The 24,268-nt window shown below is 44.5% G+C and overlaps 2 protein-coding genes across 2 annotated transcripts; one reads left to right on the forward strand and one right to left on the reverse strand.

Moving 5' to 3' along the window:
* Positions 1–677: 677 nt before the first annotated feature.
* tmem98 (transmembrane protein 98) lies at positions 678–2,761 on the forward strand (the record flags this gene model as incomplete). The annotated part of the gene is made up of 6 exons (XM_084571408.1): positions 678–808; positions 1,112–1,243; positions 1,337–1,370; positions 1,674–1,789; positions 1,877–1,936; positions 2,314–2,761. The coding sequence occupies 6 exons, from the start codon at positions 678–680 to the stop codon at positions 2,513–2,515; spliced, it is 675 nt and encodes a 224-aa protein (XP_084427534.1). The 3' UTR covers positions 2,516–2,761.
* A 768-nt stretch (positions 2,762–3,529) lies between these two features.
* On the reverse strand, positions 3,530–23,477 carry svilc (supervillin c). Its single transcript, XM_084570756.1, has 32 exons — positions 23,410–23,477; positions 20,612–21,087; positions 19,140–19,316; positions 18,650–18,684; positions 17,679–17,740; positions 16,571–16,716; positions 15,883–16,111; positions 14,879–15,438; positions 14,630–14,744; positions 13,605–13,631; positions 12,495–12,563; positions 12,321–12,414; positions 12,144–12,227; positions 12,030–12,062; positions 11,789–11,957; positions 10,648–10,814; positions 10,441–10,560; positions 10,228–10,364; positions 9,765–9,912; positions 9,030–9,175; positions 8,733–8,908; positions 8,112–8,256; positions 7,549–7,867; positions 7,289–7,440; positions 6,935–7,037; positions 6,641–6,845; positions 6,430–6,563; positions 6,191–6,346; positions 5,560–5,703; positions 5,357–5,469; positions 4,941–5,096; positions 3,530–4,718 (listed from the first exon to the last, which is right to left on the reverse strand). The coding sequence occupies exons 2-32, from the start codon at positions 20,869–20,871 to the stop codon at positions 4,629–4,631; spliced, it is 4,671 nt and encodes a 1,556-aa protein (XP_084426882.1). The 5' UTR covers positions 20,872–21,087; positions 23,410–23,477; the 3' UTR covers positions 3,530–4,628.
* Positions 23,478–24,268: the final 791 nt, after the last annotated feature.

Genomic DNA, 24,268 nt, shown 5'->3' on the forward strand with positions numbered 1-24,268 from the left:
GCAGACAGTTTGCACATACAAACATACAGTGAAGAGGTGTGGCAGGACGGATTAATGAGTGACTAGACCAGGCAGAGGGCGGGTATGCTTCACACTTTGAGAGAGGAGCTAAATGTCGCCAAATTTAAACTGCAGATAATCTGAAAATACTTTAGCTGCAATTGAAAACAGACAGTTGAGGTTGGTGAGGTTTAGACTTTTGGTTTAGAAGTGTGTCGACGCTGCCAATCAAAGCTAGTCAGGATTTATCTGTATTTTAAGCTGTGACTTTTGTGGCTCTATTTGCTGTTTTGTTCTTGCACCAGTGTAGTAATGAGTTTTTGTTCTCTAAATGCTGCATGAACTGCAAAACAAAAGGCAAGTGTGCTTTATGTACTTAGATAAAGATCAGTTTAATGTGTGCGTTGTAGGTGCGCCGTATTTAGAAACACACAAAGCTGATTGTGTCCTCTCGGTGGGTTCAAAGGTGCTTTGGGCTTCAACAAAAAATGTTATTCTGCCAGGATTATAGTCAAGTGTGGTGATCTTCTCTGGTTACATCCAATCACACTGAAACTCCCAATTACTCTCTCCCCAACAGATGAGCGCACGTCTGTAATTGAGCCCAGACAATCAGCCGATCCTGATTGGACTGTTTCTCTCCCGACGAGAAAGCCACAGTGGGACCCAAAGTCACCATGGAGACGGTGGTGATCGTGGCTATTGGGGTGCTGGCCACCATTTTCCTGGCCTCCTTCATCGCCTTGGTGGTTGTGTGCAGACACCGCTACTGCCACCCTCATGACCTGCTGCACCCCTTTGACTCCAAGTCAGTAAATCAGTGCAAAGCCTGTAAATCTCCTCGAGAAGAGTTTATAGTTTATAAGAGTGAAAAAGATTGCAAGAGTGAGAAGACATTATCTCTTTTGTCTCTTTTATTATTTTTTGGAACTAAAATGTTAACAGGTATAAAGGGAGGGTTTTGTTTATACATGTTACATTCTAATGAAAGTCTTTGCACATTCTCATATTCACTGATACGTGTTAATGAGAATTCGAGGTCATTTGTGGCCTCAAATCTTTCACCATTCGCAGATAGCGAACGTAGTCTCAATTCTCTGCTTTCTCGTAGGCCCACAGTGGATCTGATTGGAGCCATGGAGACTCAGAGCGAGCCGTCGGAGCTGGAGCTAGATGATGTGGTCATTACTAACCCTCACATTGAAGCCATCTTGGAGAATGAGGACTGGATAGAGGACGCCTCGTATGTTTTATTCATAGCACTGTGGAATTACAAGTTCAGAATGTCAATTCTGTGTTTCGTCATTGATCGCAACTTTAAATTTCTCTCCAACAGTGGTTTAGTGTCTCACTGCATCTCCATCTTGAAGGTAAAAGAGTCACTTTCTTACTGCTTTAGTCTAGTTTGAATCTCTCTTTCAGTAATTGACTGCAGGGCTGTAATTCAGACTACAGATGAGGAGACATGTCCCCTCACTTTTATTGTTTCGGGTTGATTTTCTTACCCTCTGAATGTTGTCTAAAGAACAGACTAGAGCACTAGGCATACACTCACAGCAAACTGTTATCTGTCATTAAGGATCAGGTGCCCACAAACAAAAAACAGTAACAATACAGAAGTTAACATTTATTTTTTGTGCTTGTCATTTGTCTGATACTACTTCCACAAATAGATCTGCCACACTTTGACTGAAAAGCTGGTTGCTATGACGATGGGCTCAGGGGCAAAAGTCAAAGCACCAGCCAGTCTGAGCGACATTATCACGGTGGCCAAACGCATCAGCCCAAGGTAACACAATATGTTCAACCCATCGCAAGTGCAAATACTCACAGTAAAGACACAGACTGACCAACTTCTTCCTCACTTGTCTCACAGGGTGGACGACGTAGTCAGATCCATGTACCCTCCTCTGGATCCAATCCTCCTGGACGCCAGGTAATCACATGTGTGGGACCTCTGCATGACTTTGACAGCTCAGTATAAGCAGAATTTCAGCTCCACTGATTGGTTAGGCATCTGAAGAAGCTGGAGAGGACTGACCACAAGATTGAATTTATCTGTAATGTAATAACATTAAAGCTACACAGACTGACAATAGGGACTGAATGCTCACAGAAGAATGATTCTTCTGTGATGATTGTAAGTTGAAACATGCAATCCCTTATGGTGCATCTTCCATACCTGGTCAGCCAACTCTTTCAATTAGTTTATGTTTCATTTTACAAAGCTGTCTTTTGTAGAAAAGAGGGCTTTTAATGCAGCAGCAGAAAAAAAGCTAGTTAATCAGAACCCTTTTTCCAATCTTTCCCCAGGGCCACTGCTCTCCTCCTTTCAGTCAGCCATCTGGTGCTGGTCACCCGCAACGCCTGTCACATGTCCGGCAGTATGGACTGGATCGACCAGTCGCTCCACGCAGCTGAAGATCACATGGTGGTTTTACGTGAGGCAGCGCTGGCCTCTGAACCGGAACGAAGCCTATTTGGAGCCGACGCTCAGAGAGAACAGGCCATCTAAAGCACACTCAAACAGCAGCAGCAGCAGCAGGACATGAAAATGTGTTAGTTGCATCCTTCAGCTGTCTCTCTTAAAGATTCTGTACTCAATTGATACTAACATTTCCTGCTGAAAAGCACTTCACAAACTCATCATGCAGTTCCACTTTAGTAAGGACACTTCTGAGCAGTAAACAGACTCTGTTAATCATATTTGCACCAAGGAGTTCTGGAGATGGCCTTGCATTCACACACTTAGCAATACTTGTAAAGTAGACATCTCACATTCACATACGTACGTCTGTTTTGTTATTTGTTTTTTTGTATGTAACCCTGCAGCAGATCTTTTTAGAGCGAAAGGTCTTTGAAAATGTCTTCTCGAGCAGCCATCACCCAGCGGTGATCTTAAATCCAGTCTAACCAGCACTGCACAGTCACATGGAGGCTTAGTCAGCTAATCCATTCTGAGGAAAATAACAGCCATCAGCCGGTGAACCTAAAAGGGCTCCAACTCTGTGCACCAATGGAAGACTTACTTATTTACAATTTAGGGGGTCAGCCTGACTTGTGGGTACTCTTACGCTGCTAGAAATCACAGCAGAAACCAGCAGCTGTAGTTTTACCATTTTTTCCCCAGATGAGTGATTTTCATTTGACCAAAGGGATACAGTGGAAAATCTGGTTTATCTATCTTTGTAGTCACACTAGCAGCTTCGGAGATGTTGGATTTAAGAAAGTTCACCAGTTTGGCCTAGATCAAAGAAGCTTACAGGCACAAAGTTTTGTACAGGACATTCTTGGTTCCCAGAGGATGAACCCCAAACACCCACCGCCACCGTTAGGTTTACATGTGTCTCAAAAACTCAGATTGGCACGAAATCAAGTGCAGATATTTGTATTCACCACAGGGTGTTTTAGAATAACTTTATATGATCTTTTTGTCAGGCGAAAAGTATCTGAGTTTATAACCACATTCCTGCAGATCCTGCTTCCATCAGCTCTACTAGTGTTAGTTAGCATGCTAATAAAATGTTAAACCTTATAGTAACATGATTGCTAGCAATTTCACATGCTGATGTTGAGTCAGAGCTAGACAGGGAGTCAAGAAACACATGAATGTTTAAATAAAGAAGCTCATATTTGCTATAAATCTGCTTTCTATCTGTTACTAGTAGTAAGGAAAACACTAAGATATCAAAGTAGAGCAAGACTGTTAAATACCAGTCAAATCACCATCAGATAATTACTACAGGTGTAACATGGATGATTTTTTCCTTCCAGAAAAATTGAGCTTACACACTTTATTGAGAGGAACACAACGTATTTGTGTGTCGCCGTGTTGTGAGGATGTTTTTAGCTGCGTGTTGATTGAGGTGAAACAGAATTAGCGTGTTGTTTTGGGCCAGAGGGATGTTACTGGAGCATGTCTACCTGTTCCTTCATGCATAGCTAATAGCGAATCCCCAAGGAGCCCTAATAAGACATTACCCACAGCCACAGTGAACACACTGGCCTGGGCTACAGTACACATGGCACAAGAGCTTTGTCCGCACAAGGCTGGCGGACAAATGAACACATCGCATGATTGTAGAATACACATCGTAGATTGTACTGTCACTTGTTTTAAAAATTATATGACAATCATGAAGAAAAGCAGCAGCTTTTGTTGTTCGGTTAATCAACTTTAACCCACAGAGTATTGTTGGAAAGACGCTGATCAAGGAGGAGACATTTAGAAAGTGGCTTGTCTTTTTTTGTACGTTTACATTGTTTATTAGCATTTATCTCCTTTGTTTCCTCACAGTTTGTTCCTGATGTTCCTCTGTTAATCCTTCATACATTTTGTTTTATCTTTTGCTGATTTGTACAGATAAAATTACATTTCATAGGAAAACGTCTTCTGTTGTTGCTCTGAACCGAACAGTAGCTACAGAGAAATCCATGTCCGTTAAAAAGTCCACACACTCGTACTAATCTGACATAAATAAAAGTGATTCTTTTTCTTCTTCTTTTTATTACGTTGTGAGCAGTCTTTTGTGCAGCAACATGGTGCTAATATCCCCTGTGCCATCTTGCTCTCTCAGCAGAGGAGGAAGTCCCCGCCATTGGAGCATCAGTCAGCCTCCACTTGATGGCTAACCCAACAGCCCTTTGTTTTTCTTCAGGTCAATTTGCTTCCAGCTCGGGAGGGAGGCATATTCATCTCTCTTCATTTCCAAAATTGTCTGAAACAGAATTATAGTATTATAGTGATTTATTTATACAGGAAACAATGGAGAAATCAATTTAGTAATAGAATATAAATGTTAATGTTAAAGTTCTGACAAAACAACTTTTAATTAGATCATAGATATGCACATCGACTGTATTTCCATTCATAAATTCTGGTGAATACTGCAGCCTGCTGGTTGAAAGGCTTCACTGCACTGCATGCTGCTGCTCCTCACCTGGAAGTCCTGGTCAGACAGGTAGACCTCCAGGTGCTGGGGGTCTACTCCTTCAGGTAATGGGCTCTGAAGCAGCTCTTCCAGAGGGTACTGGGTCTTCATGAGCTGGGCCAGGGCGTCCTGCACCAAGGTCAGCTTCACACATCCTGCATCACCCTGACACACACATCAGAGAGTGAAAGGTGGCTAGGACTATCCATACAGATAGTAATATTAGAGGAGTGCATTGCGTGTAAAATACTGTGCGTCAATTAGCCTTCAACGCCCTGTTTAATTACGGTACTTTATTCTAAAGACATTTTTGTTAAAACCCAAAGAGCTTTGACAGACAGACAATTACTCTGAGCATCTGTTCAGCTAGGAAGTTAATGAAAGACATGTCATTTCTGGATGAGAAGCAGATCATGCGTTTGTACCTGTGGTTGGGGTCCCAGGCTTTTCTCCCAGCGGGGGAAGACATTAGTGAAGGTGAGAGGTTCCAACCCCTCAAGGATGAGGTAGGCCTGCGGCGGCCTTCTCGGGTTCATCTCTGGGATACACAGCAAAACAGCACAAACTCATCACCTAACTTCACATCCCTTCCCAAAACAGTCTTCATGAACATTTCCCCCCACCCCACCTTTGCAGTACTGCAGCGCAGTCTGCATGGCACACTTTCTCTCATTATGCCAGAGGCTCCATGTCGAATCTGAGCTCTCTGCCGGCTCCAGCTGTCCCCTCTGCCACAAGTAGACCTCCAGACGGTTGTCGAGCAGGAACAAGGCTGGGAGGCAGAGGACAAAGAGGAAGAAATTGGACAACAAATTAGAATTAGATTAGATTAAGTTTGACGTCAGTGTTCCAATGGGACGTTTTGGTTTAACATAAAAAAAGGATTCAACAAGAAGTTTTAGATGCAGATAAATAAGTGAACCATATTCCATGCAGATAATGATAATGAACCATCAGTTATATATTATGTAGATATTAAAAAGAGATACAATGAGAAAAGTCTAAAAATCTGAAAAAATAGATCGCATTTTTGCATTATAAAACCTCTATAGTGTACTATGGAACAACATTAAGCCAGTTACATTACTTATTAAAGACTTTTTTATTGGTAAAGTTGATTTTATGTCGTATTTTGATAAGGTGCAAAGCTCAAACACAGATTTTATATCAGGTTGGTTAACTACAACTAAGACAGATGTGATGTATAAACGCGAGCTGAATTAAAGAGGGAAGGATTTTAGTTTTGTGTTTGCTTTCACCTGGTTGTGGTGCGGAGTACAGACTCTCCTGGACGAAGGGCATGGCCATCACGAGCCCCGGCAGCCGCGCTGGGCTCTGGAGCTCCTTGGCCTTGAAAGTCCCAGAGGAGGCACTCAGGTGGAAGAGGCGAGGTGTGAAGTTATACTTCCCTGGATCTGTCAGAAGGAAGACATAAGGGATGTTGATTTAAGGATCTACAGCGCTGAGGAACAAAACCAAAGTGTGGGACGTGTTGCACCTTGCAGCATGCAGTCATAGGCCTTCCTGTCCATCTGTCCCAGTGCCGTCCAGAAGTCTGCAGGCTCTGAACCTTCCTCCACGACCTGCACCTTCACAGGGATGCTTTTGCTGAGACCCAGCTCTGGTGGACACCTGGAAAAAAAACCACAAACAAATGAACAAACTAGCAGAGGAATGATGCCACAGTCGAGCTAGAATATGTGACTCACATTTGAGTGAGGCGCTCCACCACCCTCTTGCTGACTTCTCTGGTGCTGCTGTGGGCTTTACAGCCAGTCCAGAGATACAGCACCCCCTGCTGGTTATTCAGCAGAACAACAGAGCCCCGCGACCTCAGACTTGCACAGCAGCAGTCCACCTCTAACAGCAAGCCCTCCTCCGGGAGTTCACCTCGTACACAGAACAGACGCCAGTCTGCTTAGAAAAACACAAGAGAGAAATATATTTAGCAAACATAAAAAAGGAAAACAGAAAGAACAGAGAGCACACAGGTTATACTGTACCAGCAGTAGAGGAAGCTTCCTCTCGTTTTCCCTTGTGAATGACCAGACCCCCCTGGAAAAGCTGCAGGAAACAGGGGGGTTCGTTTCCCTGAGGTACAACCACCTTCAGAAACAGCAAACACAAACGCTATAAATGACAACATCCCTCATGGAGTCCAGCTAAAAATCTCACCATGTAGCTTTGTGCTGCAAAAACATTAAAATCAGAATGTTCCTGTTCATGCTGCAACAAACAAACAACCCATTTAAAAAGAGAGGATATCAGAAAATGATAGAAAGACACAGTTTTCTCCTTTTATCAGGGCTAAATTCATACGGTTAAATGCTTCTATTAAGTGAAATAAATGAGCTTACCTGTGACTCCTCATGGTTGTTCATACCAATGGACAGGAAGGCTGCTGTGTCCCGTCCACTGACGCTGGAGTGTCGGCCTCGCCACAAGAAGAAGGCTGTGTTTTCTTGTTGTACGTCACCACTGCCACATGCATTTGAGCTGTTTGTGTTTTCTACAGCAGAGATAGAGTGAATCATTTTAAAACTGCAATAACAACCAACATCACTATAGATTTTATAACAGATTCTAATGGCAATAATTCAAATCCAAGGTCACTGACCAGCAGTGTGGATGCTGTACGTCCAGCGGATGACGTAGGAGTCTCCTTCGTGGAGCTGTCCCGTGCTCTCCACTGGGATCTCACTGTCGTCAAACTCCTGGACGTGCCAGGTGTCCACTGCTACAGTCTTCAGCTCCATCTGACGTCCTTCCTCCAGCGTGATGACACCGTGGCCTCTCTTGACGTCGACCCCGGCCAAAACAGTACGGACCGAATCGTCACCATCCAACGACTGACCTGACACTAGAGTTTTGGCATCGCAGGGACTCAGGCAGTCAGATGATGGGGAAACGGGCTGGGGTGGCTGAGTTGGGATGGACTGCACAGAACAACAGCAGAAGAATATATAATGTCATCCATTGTCATCAATTTGTAAAATTTAGGGTAACAATAACAGTGCTCAGCTTATTGCTCTGTTTCTATGTAAATCAAAATCTGGAATCAATCAAAAAGAAAGAAACTGGACTTAATATTCAAACAGACAATCATCCACAAGTGGTGAAATAACTGAAGATAGAGGTTTAGCTGTCTGTATTTTGGTCATGTTGCATTAAACTCTGAACCTGAGACACATCCTGCACTGGGACAGCTTCCTCCATGTCCTCACTCCTGCCCGTCCAGTCCAGGAACTTCTCCCTGAACAGAGTCGTCTCGTTGTGCTCAGAGAGGACGCCGAACAGAGCCCAGCTGGGACGGCCCTCTCCACACCTGAGACCAGAGTAAGAGTGAACACAGTCATTCAACAAACTGACGGTGCACGGATGCTTGTTTTGCATGGCTTGGAGGAAGCCTAAGTTCTCATTAAGTTCATCAAAAAAAAAGTGTCCTCCCTGCAAATCCTCCACTTGTTTGAGTTTTGCTGCAGCTGGCAAAAGACAGCTGCAGCATGTCACATTGACACACTTCTGTCTGCCGGGGTTTCTCCGTGCGCGGTGTGGAATTACAGTCCGTTTGCTTCTTGTCAGAGGGCGCTAAAGGCCTACATTGGTTTAAAAGGTATCACTGCATGCACAGTGAATTTAATGTTGTTTGCAGGGGTGCTGCTGAAAGCCAATGATTAGATTTTATTGTGTTCAGTGCAAAGCTACGTTTATGTGGTGAGTAGTTACTCCACTGTTTATATTATATGTAATAATATGTATAGTATCTGCTATTATTTTTTACTGACTGCCGTGTGGACTCACAGCTGAATGCTGGGGTTACACTGAGCAGGATCCAGTGGGTTGACTCGACAGTTGCTGTAGTCATAAGCTCCAACCCACACTTGGTGAGTCAGCTGGAGAGCAACATTTCTCCTCCCGAGGGAAACATCCTGTCCATGCCACAGATACAGCTCACTGCCGAAATCAAACACCAGGGCCTGGACACACACATGAAGTTAAAACTGAGGTGAGAACAGCTATTAAAATCTTTCTGATGTTTGTTCTGCAATATGTCTGACACACATATTTGAAAAAAAAGAAAAAAGAAAGAACTAAGACCTCAGTGGAGCCCAGCAGGGAGATGCTGGGGGTGGAGGCCCAGCCCTGCTCATGGGGCACCAGTCTGTTGTCCACCAGTCTATACACACAGTTGGACTCCACCACACCACGCTCATAGAGCTCATCTTCCTCTGATGCACCAGCTCCTGTACGGAGAAAAAAAAAGACTTGCTGTTCATTACTATATATATCGATTAGCCACAACATTATGACCACTGACAGGAGAAGAAAATAACATGGACCATCTTGTGAAAATGCAATGTTACTTAGACATGTACCACCCACGAGACCAGACCCCAGGATGCAGCCTGACACAGGCACACACACAAACGGTTTAGGAACAACTAAAAAAAAACAAAACATGAAGAACAGCACATGGTGTTGACCTGGCCTCCAAATTCATTAAATCCCAAACTGATCAAGTATCTGTGGGATGATCCACAGAGGCCCTCCCCTCAACCCATAGGACCCAAAGGCCCCCACTAACAACATTCAGTTGCCAGACACTACAGGACACCCTCAGAAGGCCCATGTCCATTCTCTGATGAGTCACAACTGTTTTGGAGGCACCAGGGAGACCTACACAATATTAGGAAGGTGGTCATAATGTTATGTCTGATCGGTGTATAATTGTAAACATGAAAGATGATATCTGCTCTATAATCACTGCGCTGGTTGTGTTTGACAAAATAGTAAACATGATCATAACAGTAAATCCCCATTTTGACCTCTCACCTCTGTACTGTGCTCGTCCTCCCAGAAGACTCCAGAAGTCGGTAGCCACACTGCTGTCGGAGTTCAGCCCCTCCTCCAGGTGGACCACCTGGGAGGCCAGACAGCCAAGATCCCTCTGGCTCTGGATGAACGTTGCCAGCTCCACGGCCTTAAAAACAAACCCTGAGTTTCGAATTTCATTGTGGATACGGCATATGGTAATAGTAGTAGCAGGGACACATTATAATTAGTTCTGACACACCAGATTCTGTGCCCTGGCTGGGTATTTCAACCACTGCTCCAAACACTATTTCATCATATTTAATCACATACTCTATTCTGACAGTAGAATTTGGTGTAACGCTGGGAATGAATTTCCATTGTAAATCTCTTCAGAGAATATTCTGCAGCATTTAATGAATAAAAACATGTTTCCTATTTCAAACTATGAGAGATTACAGCATGCTTTTACACTCATTGGTACCTTGGCTTTTTCCTGTTCGTTGGCAAACTCTCCACTCCACAGGATGCAGTGCTCAGCAGTGACCAGCAGGAAGCAGTCTCCGCTGTTCAGCGACCGCACCGAGGGCTCCACCAGGCGCACCTGGACATGCTGCCTACCTGTCATCACAAGTGGCAGTCAGCATAAACACCTGAACACAAACAGTTCACCCCGCACATGAGCCAAATCGGTGACCTTTGATGTGGATGAGCATGAGGCTGCTGAAGGGAGGGTGAGACTTGGATGTCTCAGCATCAGAGGAAGAGATGAGGACTTCCGAACTGGCAGGATGTGACTGAGAGGAGTTCTTAGACTCTGTAGAGAGGAAGATACAAGATGAGGAACAAAAAACAAAAACAAAAAATGAATGAAAAAAGACAGTTAAAGAGAAAATGAACTCACTGTTCTCAGTTTGGACCCTCTCATCAGCAGCTGTGTTGACCCTCTCCCCCATGTAGTCCTGCCTGATGTCCTCCCTGGCGGCCAGAGCCCTTAGAGGGTTTCTGGAGCCCTGAGTACGACGGGACGGACGCACCGACCGCCTGTGTTCCGCTACTGCTGAGGTCAGGCTGTACACAACAACTCAATATTACATTTTATAAACAAAGATTATGAATTAACCGTATAATATATGTACAAAGTCACCCAGAGTACTAGTGTCAGTGAACAAAATAAATGGTATCTCATTGTATCCAAGGGACAAAACTGGAAGGATTCTAAATCCAATTAGGAGTCAGCAGCAGATGTCACTGTTACAGCACAGAGGCAAAAGAAAATCATTTAGAATGATAAGCTGATAAAAAAGAAGAGTCTTTCTTGTGACATAATTGTCCCAGAGAGATACGTTACCATAGGAAGCCTGCTATGGGCTGTTTAACAGTGTGAGGGATGCCTTTTTTTTGGTTTGCTGTACCTTTCGTTTTTTTTATTCTTATTTTTCTATTAATATTTTGGCTTTTAAACCAAATTTGGTGTCACTGAACTGGGTGATTAGTACCTTTAGACGGAAACATCTGGGATAACAAATGCCTCTTATAGTTTAGCATCATAAAATGACACGTTAAAGGACACAACCTAAAAACTATATCGGTCCAGTTTTTAGTCAAGAAGTGTATTGCATTTGCAGTAAATCTATTTAGTGGCATGACTCTGTTTTGGGTTCTGGGACCTCCCCTCCCTCACCATGCACCTACATGGAAAACCTAAGACAGGGAGAGTAGCAGCTGCAGCAGAGACCCGTTACAGAACACAGCAATGCCACAGTACTGACACTGATAGACAGACACAGCATTAGGAGGAGCTGGGGTGGAGGTGGGTTGCAAAGCAGCTTGCAATGAAAAGGCAGCCTACAGCAACTTTAATAGATACCTTGACTGAGATTTGGCAATAATGCTTCAGCTGAGTGGTCAGCTGAGCTTCATTCATACAACAAAGTGTCACACGTTTTTGCTTTTTTCTCCTAAACACGTCTTTGAATGTATTTTCTATTTACAGCGATATCAAAGGCTCATAATCTTACTATCTGTGGTAAAACTAGGCTCACATGGGTGTGTTGGTCTGGCAGAGGACACCCAGGTCCTGCTCGCCGTCTGTGGCAGCAAGGCCTTCGCGGGGTGGGGGGGCGCAGGCAGGAGGAGGCGACTGCTCGAAGAAGAAACCTTCATCCTCTTTCACTTCCTGAGGAGCCGCAGGGATGGAGGCGCTCCGTGGATCTGCAGCACAGAAATTTGTAGTTTACATCAACGAGCCTCTACTCGCTTGGGTTGGTCTGATTTTAATCTCACCTTCAAACTCCATCACAGGCTGCATGGAGGTCTCTGCTGATGAAAAGCAAACAGTGAGAAACAACCCAGCATCAAGTCCTGATATAGTGTATTACAGAGACAAAGGCCGCTGACCTTCGTGTGTGCGTGTCAGAGCTTCTGTGGAGTGTTTTTTGTTATGACAGATATCATTTCTGTCTGATTCAGGAGAGCCAAGACCTACAGGTTGCAAACACAGAGAGGCACGGGTCAGAGAAGTACAACACAATCACAGGAGAATCAGAGTAAAAGCCAGAGAGAGAGAGAACTCACTTCTCTTGGCCATGCGTCCAGCCTCCTGCTCTTTGCTTTCCTGCTTCATTTCTTCAGCTTCGAACATCTCAGACTCAGGCTCCGCTCCTTTAGCCTATACAGCCAAAGTAACGGATCTGTTAAGATGCATATAAGCTCATCTGTAGACTCAAACAGGAATGTGCAAAAAGGCACCTTCTGTTGCCACTGAGGCTGGCTCTTTGTAGAAGGGGAGACTTCTTGTGCCTCAAAGGATAGGTTGTTCTGAGGACGACGTGAAACCAGATTACATGAATGAGAAGGGAAGGGGAAGCTGAATTAGAGCATCAAACCAGCATGTGAAGGACAAGATGCATTTTTTTTTCAACATTTTACTTCATCTATATTTTACTGCTTAACGCTGCTCCACATTGAGCTTTACTGTCTCTCTAATAAACATGACGAATATTTTCTTTTGCACAACATAATCTAAGGTAAAAACTATACTCTGTTTTGCATCTAGTTCTTCCTGGAAGCAAGACCAGCTTCCGCGCCTTTCCAATGTTTTTGTGCTGTAAAGTTGTTTTGGTGTTCGTCCGTTGGAAAGTGATTATGCTCCAGGAAATGCCAAGCCAGTCAAATCATATGAGCGGGCTTTACGTGGTGATGGACAGACAAGTAACTGTGATGTAGTCATGCAAAAATGCTCCGATGGGTTGTAGAGTTATCTAATTGTGTGCAGAGATATTAATTTCTCTGCATCAGTTGAAGCATAGCGCAATAATGAAATAATCTTGCATTCTGATAAGAATTTAGTTGGGCTATGCCAGGCTGGGTTGTATTTTTAAATTTCCAAATTTGCGCATACCCAAAAGAAGAAGTCTGTAAACTTAAAGTGCTGGAAAGCTACAAGGGTCTGAGCAGACAATTAAACGTGAAATGAGAGCTGCGACTTCATCATTCCGAGACAAAAATCACTCTGCAGGCGACAGGATGGGTTCGTTAGTGAGACTTCACGCTCTAGCTGTAAAAAAAAAATAAAAATCACAGCCACCTGAATGTGTGTGTTGACAAGAAGTTTTCACTGCACACAAAACACTCCAAATCACAGAGCAGCAATTAATCAGCCATGCACCGGCTCACACCGTTACCTGATTGAAAGACATGATATATTGGGGGGTAATGCTAGAATAGACAGAGGCAAAGACGGGCTCCTGGGGGAGGAGAGAGATGGGCGGGCTAAAGCTATTTAAAAAAAATCTCATGGAAGCTATGTTTTTGTAATGGAGATTAAAGAGGAGTTTGAATCATTAGTTAAAGACTTACCCAGCACTGAGGCTTTTCTGACTCCTCCTGTGATTTGGATAGATAATAAAAGGGGCAAATGGAAAGAAATCAAAAAAAGAAGAAAACCAAAATTAAATATTAATAGAAATGTGAGATTAAACAGAAATAAACAGGGAAGAAATGCTGTCAGCGGGGTGCAGCTAAAATCTTAAGCTCATAAAAGAGTCAACATGTAGAATAATCAAGTCTGTTTACATTCCACACTGCGCTCGGAGACAGTCAAACCCATCTCTGCACATAAACACTAGCTGGCTTCGGTAAGTTCCACAGTAACTTAAGCCTGATCTCAAGACATTTAGCACATACCGCATTCAGATCGCTGGCGTAAAGAGAGGCTGTGTCTGGTTTCAGTGGTATGACAAAAACCCAAATCTAACCACCGGCCTTTTCTCTGACTCAGTTCAAGACTCTGAGTGAACCTGATAACCTCTAAAAGAGTAGAGTAAATTAAGAACATTATTAAGTCATTTTCATGTAATACAATCTGCCTGAGAGAGGCGGATTTGAAATCCTGTCCTGTGTTTCAGGTCGTTCATTCTTTCATTCAGTCATTCAGCCAAAGGTGACTGCAGCAAAATGATATGTTTTTTTTTCCATTTAATAGCGCTGTATAATAGCAGGGTTGTGATATCAATAAGAAGCGTCAAATATGAAAGAAAGAAGCCAAGCAGACAAGAGATTTAAAGCACACCAAAATACACTAAACGTTTGACATGTTAGAGCTAGTTAGTGTAATTCCATAACCACTCTAAAAGCTTAAAGCATCACTGGCCCAGCTGTGAATAATACTAATTTCATCAGACAACACAATTTTCTCCTCCTTGTGTTTAACTGTGTTGCTGCACTGCTCCAAACTGGACTCTCCAGAGACTTAAGGTTGTGGAGGAGCAAAACGACGGATCATGGAGGTTAACGTCTGTTAGAGCAGCTGCACATTCTGAAGATAGATAGTGATGACGTGAAAAATCTTAACAGTAACAGCGCAATGCATTTCTGATTCTTACCTTTTTTCTGTTGGCGTTGGCTGTCTCCTGCAGTTCAGGCGTGTTACCTACTGCAGGAACCTGAACCAGTCCTGTTGCTTCTGCATCTATGCTCCTCACACCACCTTCCTCTTGCCTTTCAGACATATCACAGAATAGGAACCGTAAAACATTATTAAATGAAAAAAATAAAATATCACAGCTTAGTTTTCATCCAGCATGACATCCAGCTTATATTTGTAGCTGATATATGTAGACATTCATGCATACTTGGAGCTGTTTCCCAGTGAGGAAATGGTTGGTTCCAGTGGTCTGCTGTAGTGTGGCCTCTCCTCCTGAGGAGCGTCCTGCTCTGGCAAGGCTCTTACTGGTGTGCAGGCGATGGTCTCCCTCCGGTTTCTAGCCCTCTGCCTCCAGGGAGCGGCCGTTACCATGCCTCCCTCCACACCTGGGGCTCTCGCTCTCCGAGGAGCTGCAGATATTTCCTGCCTCTCTGCTCCCTCCATCCTCCTGTGCGCCACTGCTTCCCCACAGCCTCCACCGTTCTGTTCGGGCCTGAAAGGTGGATCCACCTCACCGTCCTCAGTCTTGTTCCACTCCGAGCCTGCAGAGCGGCTCTTCTTCAGGATCCCTTTCAAGCCTGGCTCAGAGTCGTCCAGCGGCGGGCTGTGCTGCGTTGGACCGGGCTCTCTGGTTCCGGGGCCGGCGTCTGGCCTTGGCTGGGAAAGACGTACCTCGCTGGGTTTCAGGTTGACAGACGAGGCCTGCTGTTTGTCGGACAGATGCGGGGACAAATCGAAGGCAGGAAGCTGAACGGGGCCTTTCTGGAGCTAAAGACAGATAAGAAGGAGGAATAAAGATAATTACCACAAAAGTACCCTTTTTTATCAGTCATCTTTTTTTTCCAATAATACTGTTCCTGATACATAATAACCCAAAGACCCCTGGTAACCTTGGCAACTACATTGATACCACCTACAGCTAAATCATCACAACCATTAGAGGTTTAACCTTCATCAGTCACTCTAGCTAACGTGTTCATATAGAACAATTTCTAATATATATTCAGTCAAATTTTTCAAATCCAGGGGGCATGTGTTTTACCAGAATCTGATGATCACTCAATCAGCAGTGACAGCCAGTTCACATTTTTAAATATTCTGCAATACCTCTTTGTCTCCCAGGAGACATAGCCTCTGTGATTTATGTTCATCATATATGAAAATATACATTTATTTTGACTTCAGTGTAATTATTTGCGTCTTCCTGCTCACCATGCTGACCTCCTCCACGGTGATGGGCTGCGTGCGGTACCGAGCCCCCTTCTGCCTTCGTCTCTCCGGGGGCCCGTCAGCGGGGCCGCCCCCCTGCCTCGAAGGCAGAGACAGTTGGTTGAAGAGGGCCAGCTTCTCGCTCATGCTCAGCTTGCAGCTCTCATCTCCGTCCTCCACCGACTCAGCCTGCGCGGACTGGGCCTCCGCTGGAGGGGCAGGTTTGGGGGCGCTGCAGGGAGACATCACATTAGACGTTAGGCGGTCAGATGAGGATTTCTGTGCGCACCCTAACATTTCTCATTCCTTTGTGTAGCGGCGGTGGGTCATGTCGCTGCACTGGGCGCCACGTTACCATGAACACACACACACACTGCGGTTTATTTTTAGTCAATCTGACGGACAAAATCCTGCTGCTGGAAATACTCAGTCAAGCAGCAAATGTGTATCTGAAAATAGTCTCCATTATATGAACTATACAGTATGCACTAACATTTGGAGTGGGGGTAATGCACAGGTTTAATAGCCTCTCTTTGTCATGTGTTGCAGACTTATAGCAGTTAAATGTCTTGTTTAGTTTTTGTCCATAGACCTTCTCCAGAGCATAACAGCAAATCACTTACATCCAATGCACTCAAGGCAAAGTCCTAATTACATGATATGGGTTTGGTGACACTGAATCTCCCCCCACCTTATCGCCACCATTTCCTCACAGGTGATTGGCTGAGTCAGAAAGCGGTGGTCGTTGCCGCGCCGTGTCCTGCGTTCGTGACAGACGCTGCCCGAGCGAGGCTTCAGGAGGGCCGGGGCCTCGGAGACAGCGGACTTCTCCAGCTCCTACAGAGGAGGACAATTTTGATATCATCACAATGCATGTACTGTAGCATCTGTCGCTCTATGCTGCAGGTGGACCCGAACATTCAGGTTAAACAGCCGCCTCGATCCGTATGATGAATAAGTAACCGGGGCGACCACAAAACATGGCGGTGAAAAGTCCCCTCCTGATGTCTCCTGTTCTATTTGTATGGACAGACGGAGGGAGGGGAAGTGGGTCAGATAGCTGGTGAATAAAGCAGCGAACTGTAAGGTGGAGTGTCTTGGCTACTGCTACGTGCCAGCCCAACAGGTCACGGTGTAACCAGAGACCCGGTGGCTTCAGTTACCTCCCCGCCTGCCTCCACAGAGCAGAAGGCTAATTATAACACAGCTGCTCTGGTTGTTAATGGCAATACAGCGCCTGGCACATTTACACCTGATGCTTCAGGACTAAAACTGAGCAGGAGGTGAAATGTTGGAATAATAGAAAACCCACAGAGTGTTACATCTTCTGTATGAGATGAAACCAGCAGGATGACTCTGAGGGGCTACACAACAGCTTTGAATGCACATTTATCACACCATAAATTTAGACCTTCTTTTAATAAGCAGACACAAACTAGACTGTGCATCTAAGAACTGCACCTGTTTAGATCATTCATATTCCCTCAGCGTGATCAGGTTGTGTTCTGCGTGCTCAGCGCTGGCTCACCACACGTCTTAGAATGTAAGGTGAGCAGCTGAGGTGGCCGCTGACGACGGATGGAGCTTTCTCTTTATCGGTTCAACATTCACCGTTTTGCAACAGATTATCACCGAGCCACGACAGCAGCATTCAAATGTCCCATTCAACAGTGTCGCGGCTTGTGTTTGCTCTGTCTGGTCGGACGAGTTTATCTAGGACCTGACATCTTGGCAAAATAATCGAGCCACGGGCAGCCATCAAGGATCCTGTTTCACCGCGGAGACAAACGCAGACTCACTTTAAACAAAGACATCTTGGCTGCCACGCTCATTTTGGCTCTGTCGTCTGTTTTCACATCTCCTGTTAGAAGAAAGACATAAATCATCATGTGACAACGAACGTGGGAACAGTTAGTGAGTGACTCATCGCACACTTCAGACAGCTAGCAGGTGCATGGGGTTATAAAACAGGCTGTAGATGAGCATATAAATGGCAAATTTCTGATCACTCTATAGACTTGTTTATTTCTATTTTATGCTTCTTCATACTTAATCCGGCAGCAATAATTACTCATTTCTCTTAAGATTAAGACTGAACCAACTTTTTTTTAGTCCAAGGTGACCCTCTATTTAAAAAGCAGTGTCTGCTAAGACTCAGATGTCGCTTCTCACATGGTTTAATTTACCTCTAAATGCCTGTTACTTTACATACACTCATATAAACAGTAATACGTGTTTTAATGGCGGCTTACCGATGCCAGTCATTGATGCCATTGCTCCTATTGCTAATAATATTAGTGTGGTTTTACATTAGTTAATGATGTGTCATATTGTTTGAAACACCACTAAGAAGCTGCTTGCTTCTGCCGTTTGTTTAACAGTTGTGTAAATTCCCTGTAAGTCAATCTTTGTATAGACTCGTCTGTAATCTTTTTACAGTGGGGGTCAACGGCAGGACTGACTGAGTCCGCTGCCCTCTTGCTTTGTGAGACATGAATCTGTCATCGCTGAAGAGATTAAACATTGTCAGCCTAAAAATATAACCTGGTCTCTTTCCTGTTGCCTCCATAAACTGAATTTATGGAGGCAACTGTGTGACTTTGAGGGACACGCCAAACAGTTGGTTCATAGGAAACCTTGTGTGCGGGCCGTCCTACATATTGTGCTGTTGATGTCGTCCTTTCATTTTGCCTGCAATATGTGAAATGTGCTTTCCAGCGTAGCACTCAAAAGCAACACAAAGACAAACTGAAGAAGGAGGCAGCTTTACCTTTACTGTCCTCCTCTTCCTCGCCATCCAGGAGCCTGGAAGATGGAACAAGGGCAAAGGATGAGTTCATCAGGGGAAATATGGAAAGAACAGCGCCGCAGACTGTAATCTCTCCTGTGTGTTCTCTTTCTGATCCTGCTTCACATTGACAATGATGTCGGTGCACCAGTCTTTTAGCTCAGACAGTGTGATACTGTGCAGTATTTGCATGCTCGGTAGGAAGGCAAACCCATGCAAACTACACTCCGCACTGGCCACACCCCAGCTTCAAGGTTACTGTATTTTTTTTGTGAGGACCAAATATCAACAAATCTTTCCTTTGGAAGATAGTTATAGTGTTGTATTGCCAGCAAAGTCTGCTGTTTTGCCCTCATTAACTAGCTGATGTCAGTGAGTTTGGAAGTTGTCAAATGGAAACCACACAATATTTTCAAAATATGAAAACACTGCAAAAAGACCACTGCAAACAGCATCTTCAACTTGCCCCTACCCGCTGCTCTCCTCCATCTCATTGGCTGTGATTGGCTGTGTCCTGAAGCGTTCGCTAGTCTTGCGACCACCGCTTGGACCTCCAGGGAAGTATCGCCGGGTGCGCCGCCTGCCCGCCTCAGTGCCCGGCTTCACAGCCAGGTCCAGAGAGGACGTGGCTCGCCCAGCGTCGGGGCAGCTAGTATGACAGCATGAGAGAAGGGGAGATGGAAGAAGAAGCTGAAACGAGGACAAACGTTTTCACAGAAAGCACACAGTCTGATCGTTTCAGTCTGAGCCACACACATGCAGGTGACCCTACACTTTCTCCGGCTGCGCTCCGCTCTCCGTCTGCTGCAGGAGGGCACTTCTCAACTGGCCCACCGACACCCGAGTGTGGAGCTGCGGGCCGTCGAGTCCAAGAGGGACAAAGTGCCCCTCCCCACAAAGCATGCTGGCAGAGTCCTGGCAACCCTGCCTGCAGGGGGAGGAAGTGAACGGAAGGAGGTGAGGATGCAGGAGTGGGGAGCGAGGGGTGAGGAGCACTCTCTCAGAAACAAAGTACAATATAGTTGGCCTCTAATGACAAAAAGTGCAGCTGAGAGTAAAAACCAAGTGCAAGAGAATAATCAGACTGGCTTTAAAACTCCCTCCTGGGACCACTGATCTAGAGGTCCCACTTTTAATTAGTAACAAAGGCCAAAGAGCAACTGGTAAAGTCAAGGATCTGGTGCAGCAGAAAGGTTGCAGGACGAAAGAGTTGCTGTATATGGTAGCGTACTACTACTACTACTAGTGGGCAGACTTTATATCATAATCTTATTATTTCTGCTGTCAGTTGCAAAAAAGGTTAGTAACTGCTATCCAAAACATTACTGTACTTTCTTTAAACAAATTTCATGACAAATTTTTGGGAGTCAAACAATGAAACTAATTCACAGATACAGATCTGGTGTGAATTCAGGCACATATAAATGACACATGAATAGAAATAGGACATGCACATACTGCATATACATAGAGTACCCACTTCTGTGCATTTACTGCATAACTGACAAATAAAAGATGCTGTAGTCAACCTACTGTGCCCCACATACTGTACAGTTACAGTGTCTGCATGTGCATGCACTACTTTTTCGCATAATGTCTGCAGACGAATATTAATATTATGCTACAGACTGTAGAACAATACATACAACAGGTATTGATGTCAAGGTCAAAAAGCTCAAGGAAAGTGTCATGTCATCCTAGTTATGTAGCCAGAATATGACTTTATTGGTGTTACTATGGCTACTCCATTTATTATTGGCTTCAGTAACAGAATATCATACTAATAGAGGTTCAGTTTAATGTGTATGTGTAAGTTTAAACTGATCCCTACATTATCTCTGCGTGTTCTTTTGCACCTACAAGTTGTTGGAATGGGAGATATGTTCATACTGCTCTGTTGGTTACAGCTCACACACTCAATGAATGATGACGACTTTGACTCACCTTCTCTGGTAGCTGGCCTCGGCCTCTAATCCGTTCGTAACCTCTTGTGTTCGGCCGTTCACTCGTTCACTGAGGCCGCCTGAGTTCGACGTCCCCCTGTGGGGTCGGGTCGCCAGCTCGTGCTCCTCTTTCCCATCCCTCCGCACCCACTTGGAAGGAAGCTCCTCCATGTTGCCATAGCGTTCAGCCAGTTCTCGCCTCCTCTCAGCTTTGTAGCGGGCGATCCGCTCTGCTCTGGGCTCCAGGACCGGGTTCTCCATGGCGTCCCTCAGAAGGATTCAGGATTCAGCTCCTCAAATGATTGCAAAGCATTTAGGGACAATCAGGAGATGGGATGTTCTTTCTCCGCTTATCAGCTGAGGTAAAAAACAGGAGCCAAACTTTCTTCCAGTAAAATTCAGATTCCATCAGACCCAAAGACTTCTTGGTTTGCTGACAGGGTTAGAAGACAGTCTGTCCCACTTTCTCCTGGAATACTGAAGAGAAAATGAGTAAGAAAGGAGTATTTGTCACAAGCACACACATCCTACCTAGAGCTACATGTTTCTAAGAAAGACCCATGACAACATCGATGACTGGCTGCCTTCATTATATATTAACCGTTTTTCTAAAAGTGCATCCTCCATCTAACTCCTTTCAATGTAAGATGACCTGTACCGGCCTGCGGTGCCATGCAGGAATCTCCCCTTGCACAGAAACTAAACACCACAGCTCAACTCTGCTCTGGGTTAAAGCCTCGGTGGCACCGAGTCTGCAGGCTTGTTGGTGTTTTCAGCAAACACCAAGTAACTAAAGCTGAACCGGTCACTGTTTTCTAGTTCAAATGTTATCTAACAGCCTACATCAGCCATTTCACAGTTGTATATCACCACAGAGCACACAAATAAGGGCCTATATGGATTTAATTACCAATCTCTCAAGCAAAAAACCTCCCTGTGGGCTACATGGTTACAAAACCTGAAGCTGTAAATTATGAATAGTACTACTATTGCATTTAAAAACCGCAACTAACCACCAGCTGTGTTCACAAATGAGTTATGGTTTGTGCTGACAAATATGTACAAACATAAATGTGTGTTTGCATATGCGTCTGTGTGCTTTCAAAAACTGCAGATGTCAGCATTCCTGGTGCAGGAAGCACAATAGAGGCCAAACAAAGAGGCATGAGCCGCAGACTTAGCTCACCCGATGGCTCTGCTGCAGGGCTGAATTGAGTTCCCAAAGTAAAAGATGTGACTTTTATGTAAATCTAATCAGCAGCAAACACTAAATAACCACTGCTAGTCAGATCTGACCTTGATCTGTAAGAAAAATCCACACATCAAGTCATATTGAATTAACTGAGGGCCACATTTACAGAGAATGTGAAGATGATAAATTCCCATTCCAGAGAGAATTTGTCTGAGCCGAACAGTAGATACAGCGACCCCTGCATGGGAGAAAAAGCTCAAGGACTTTTGTCCTCAGTTCACAACACCTGAACACCTGCTTTCATTAAAAACACTCACCTCCCCGTCCAGACCCAGAGAGTGTGACACTCTTGCATCCCCAGCCCCACTGATGCCACACTACCTTCACTTTTGCTGGCAAGACATGAGTTGAGCGTTTTGCCACACTTGTTTAAAGAGTGGAGTCACATGACAAGCTGGAGGCTTGTGGATTGGAAGGGAGCATGCCAATGAGGATCAACCAGGATCATGAGCTTCTAATCCAGCGACACTAGTTGACATTATAAAGCTGGTGGATGAACACATGACTGAGTCTCTACCTCCTGTCAGCGACTTCACATAATTTTCTAATGAGTTAATCCAGAGGGGTTAAACGAGAACAATTGATCATTCTGAGAAATAAATTCCAGTATCACTTTCTAGATAGCATTTAAACCACACCACTATGGTTCTGACTGAAGCACACTGAAAATATAATCGTTAGTCACCTGTTAAACCGACATAATTCCAGAGTTCAAGTGCAGAAAATGTTGATATTATGTAACAATAGATCCTCAGGGTCCAGGAGAAGCAAAGTAAACCAGATTAAGAGGTTGGCCAAGAATAAGCCTCCGACCAATTACACCTGCCCTGCTGAGCCACCTGCACTAAAACCCCATGTGGTTGTCCACAACTCAAGGACACATTCTCAGAGGCCTTTCATGCACATTACAAATGGAGGCGGTAATAAATCATGAATGAGGATGGGTTTACACTGCCTTGCACTGCATTGTTCAGATGTAACATATGGGTATTTAATCTGACAACAGCAGCTCCAAATCCTGTTGAGCATTTAATTGATGTCCAAGTTTAAGTCAAGAGGCTGGAGGGCTGACAGGAAGAGCAGCTTTCAGATTCTTTCAAAACTCCTCTGCTCTCCAGACGCATGATCATGTAGTCTCAAACGATTTAGGCGGTCAACGTCCTTAACAGACAGTCATTTCTGCCAATGGAGATAAAATATTCCGCTTTATAATAATTTGGATGGAAATAATTGGAGGAACACACTCCCGCAGAGAGGGAACTCGCGCGTAAACTGTGCGTAAAACATGTCAGGGCGCTTAACAACGTTAAATTCCGAATAGTTTTCTTTCAACAATACTACATTAATCTGTTAATTGACAAAGTGACTGGACATTACACGTATAAGGACACGATTCTCTGTGCTAAAGAGCCCAAACTTCAGCAAGCCAGACAGGTGAGAGACCGTAACAAGTGACTTGAGATCAAACATTCAGAACTCGTTCCAAGCTGCTTAAATTTGTCGTCAGACGCCTTTAATGCAGGATAGAGTATTACATGTGTACTTACATGCACAGCGAGCTGTGTGCCTTCCCCAGCCCGGCGGTCCCTCCCCACTGGTCCTTCACCACCGCGACTCGCTCCAAATGTAGTCACACTCGCAGCTGCGGATGGCGCACCGTATTAAGGGGGGGGGGGGGGGGGGGGGAGTATAAATAGATGGGCAAAGCGCGGGACGCCCCCTGCGCTGCACAGGAGACGCATCTATCGCCGAGCTGTGGATTTACTCACTGCTGGGGCCTTTGAAGCCCCGGGGTCAGTTCTGGTCAACTTAATTAATTCGAATTTAGCTGAGTTATACTGCACTCGAGAGGCAGAATATCAACCAAGATCTAAACGGATACCTCAATGTGCAGCCGTGTGCCAAAAGTCTAGCTAATCGTTCAATTTACAGTGCGCTCACAAAGTCCCAAATTAATTAATTTAATTATTATAAACCAACTAACTGTACTGAAACACTGCTGTTGCTCTAGGTAATGAAGCGGACGCGTGTATGGTTACTTGCTAAATCCTTAATTAACAAATCAAAGCGCCAAAACATGAACATACATATAAAATAAATTCATATGCATTCATTTATTGTATTAATGACTGAAATGTTTAGATCATTCCAGTTAGTAAAATGTCTGCTGGTTATATTGTCTCACTTGATTTGTTTCCTGCTTTTCACATTTCACGCACGAACTTTTTATAAAACCGCAGCGCTGACATCTGAGGTGAAAGGGAAAATGTAATTGTGGGTGCAGTGGATCAAAAATAATTATTCTTCCAGGTTTCACTGAAATTTGGAGATGAGGATGAGGAGCCAATACAGTTGGTGCACAGAGTGTTTCAACGGCACCCCCTTCCGGTCACATTCTGAAATTGC

The sequence above is a fragment of the Chelon labrosus genome (genome assembly GCF_963514085.1).
Source record: "Chelon labrosus genome assembly, chromosome: 21".
Taxonomy (NCBI): domain Eukaryota; kingdom Metazoa; phylum Chordata; class Actinopteri; order Mugiliformes; family Mugilidae; genus Chelon; species Chelon labrosus.

Bases quoted from the DNA above. Each gene is read 5' to 3' on its own strand.
- svilc (XM_084570756.1), bottom strand. From the start codon at position 20,871: ATGGAGAACCCGGTCCTGGAGCCCAGAGCAGAGCGGATCGCCCGCTAC. The intron at 19,317-20,611 runs GTGAGTCAAAGT...CTGTCATACTAG, and splicing joins GAGGCCAGCTACCAGAGAAG to CTGCCCCGACGCTGGGCGAG. The intron at 9,913-10,227 runs GTACCAATGAGT...TTTGTTTTTAAG, and splicing joins ACGAACAGGAAAAAGCCAAG to GCCGTGGAGCTGGCAACGTT.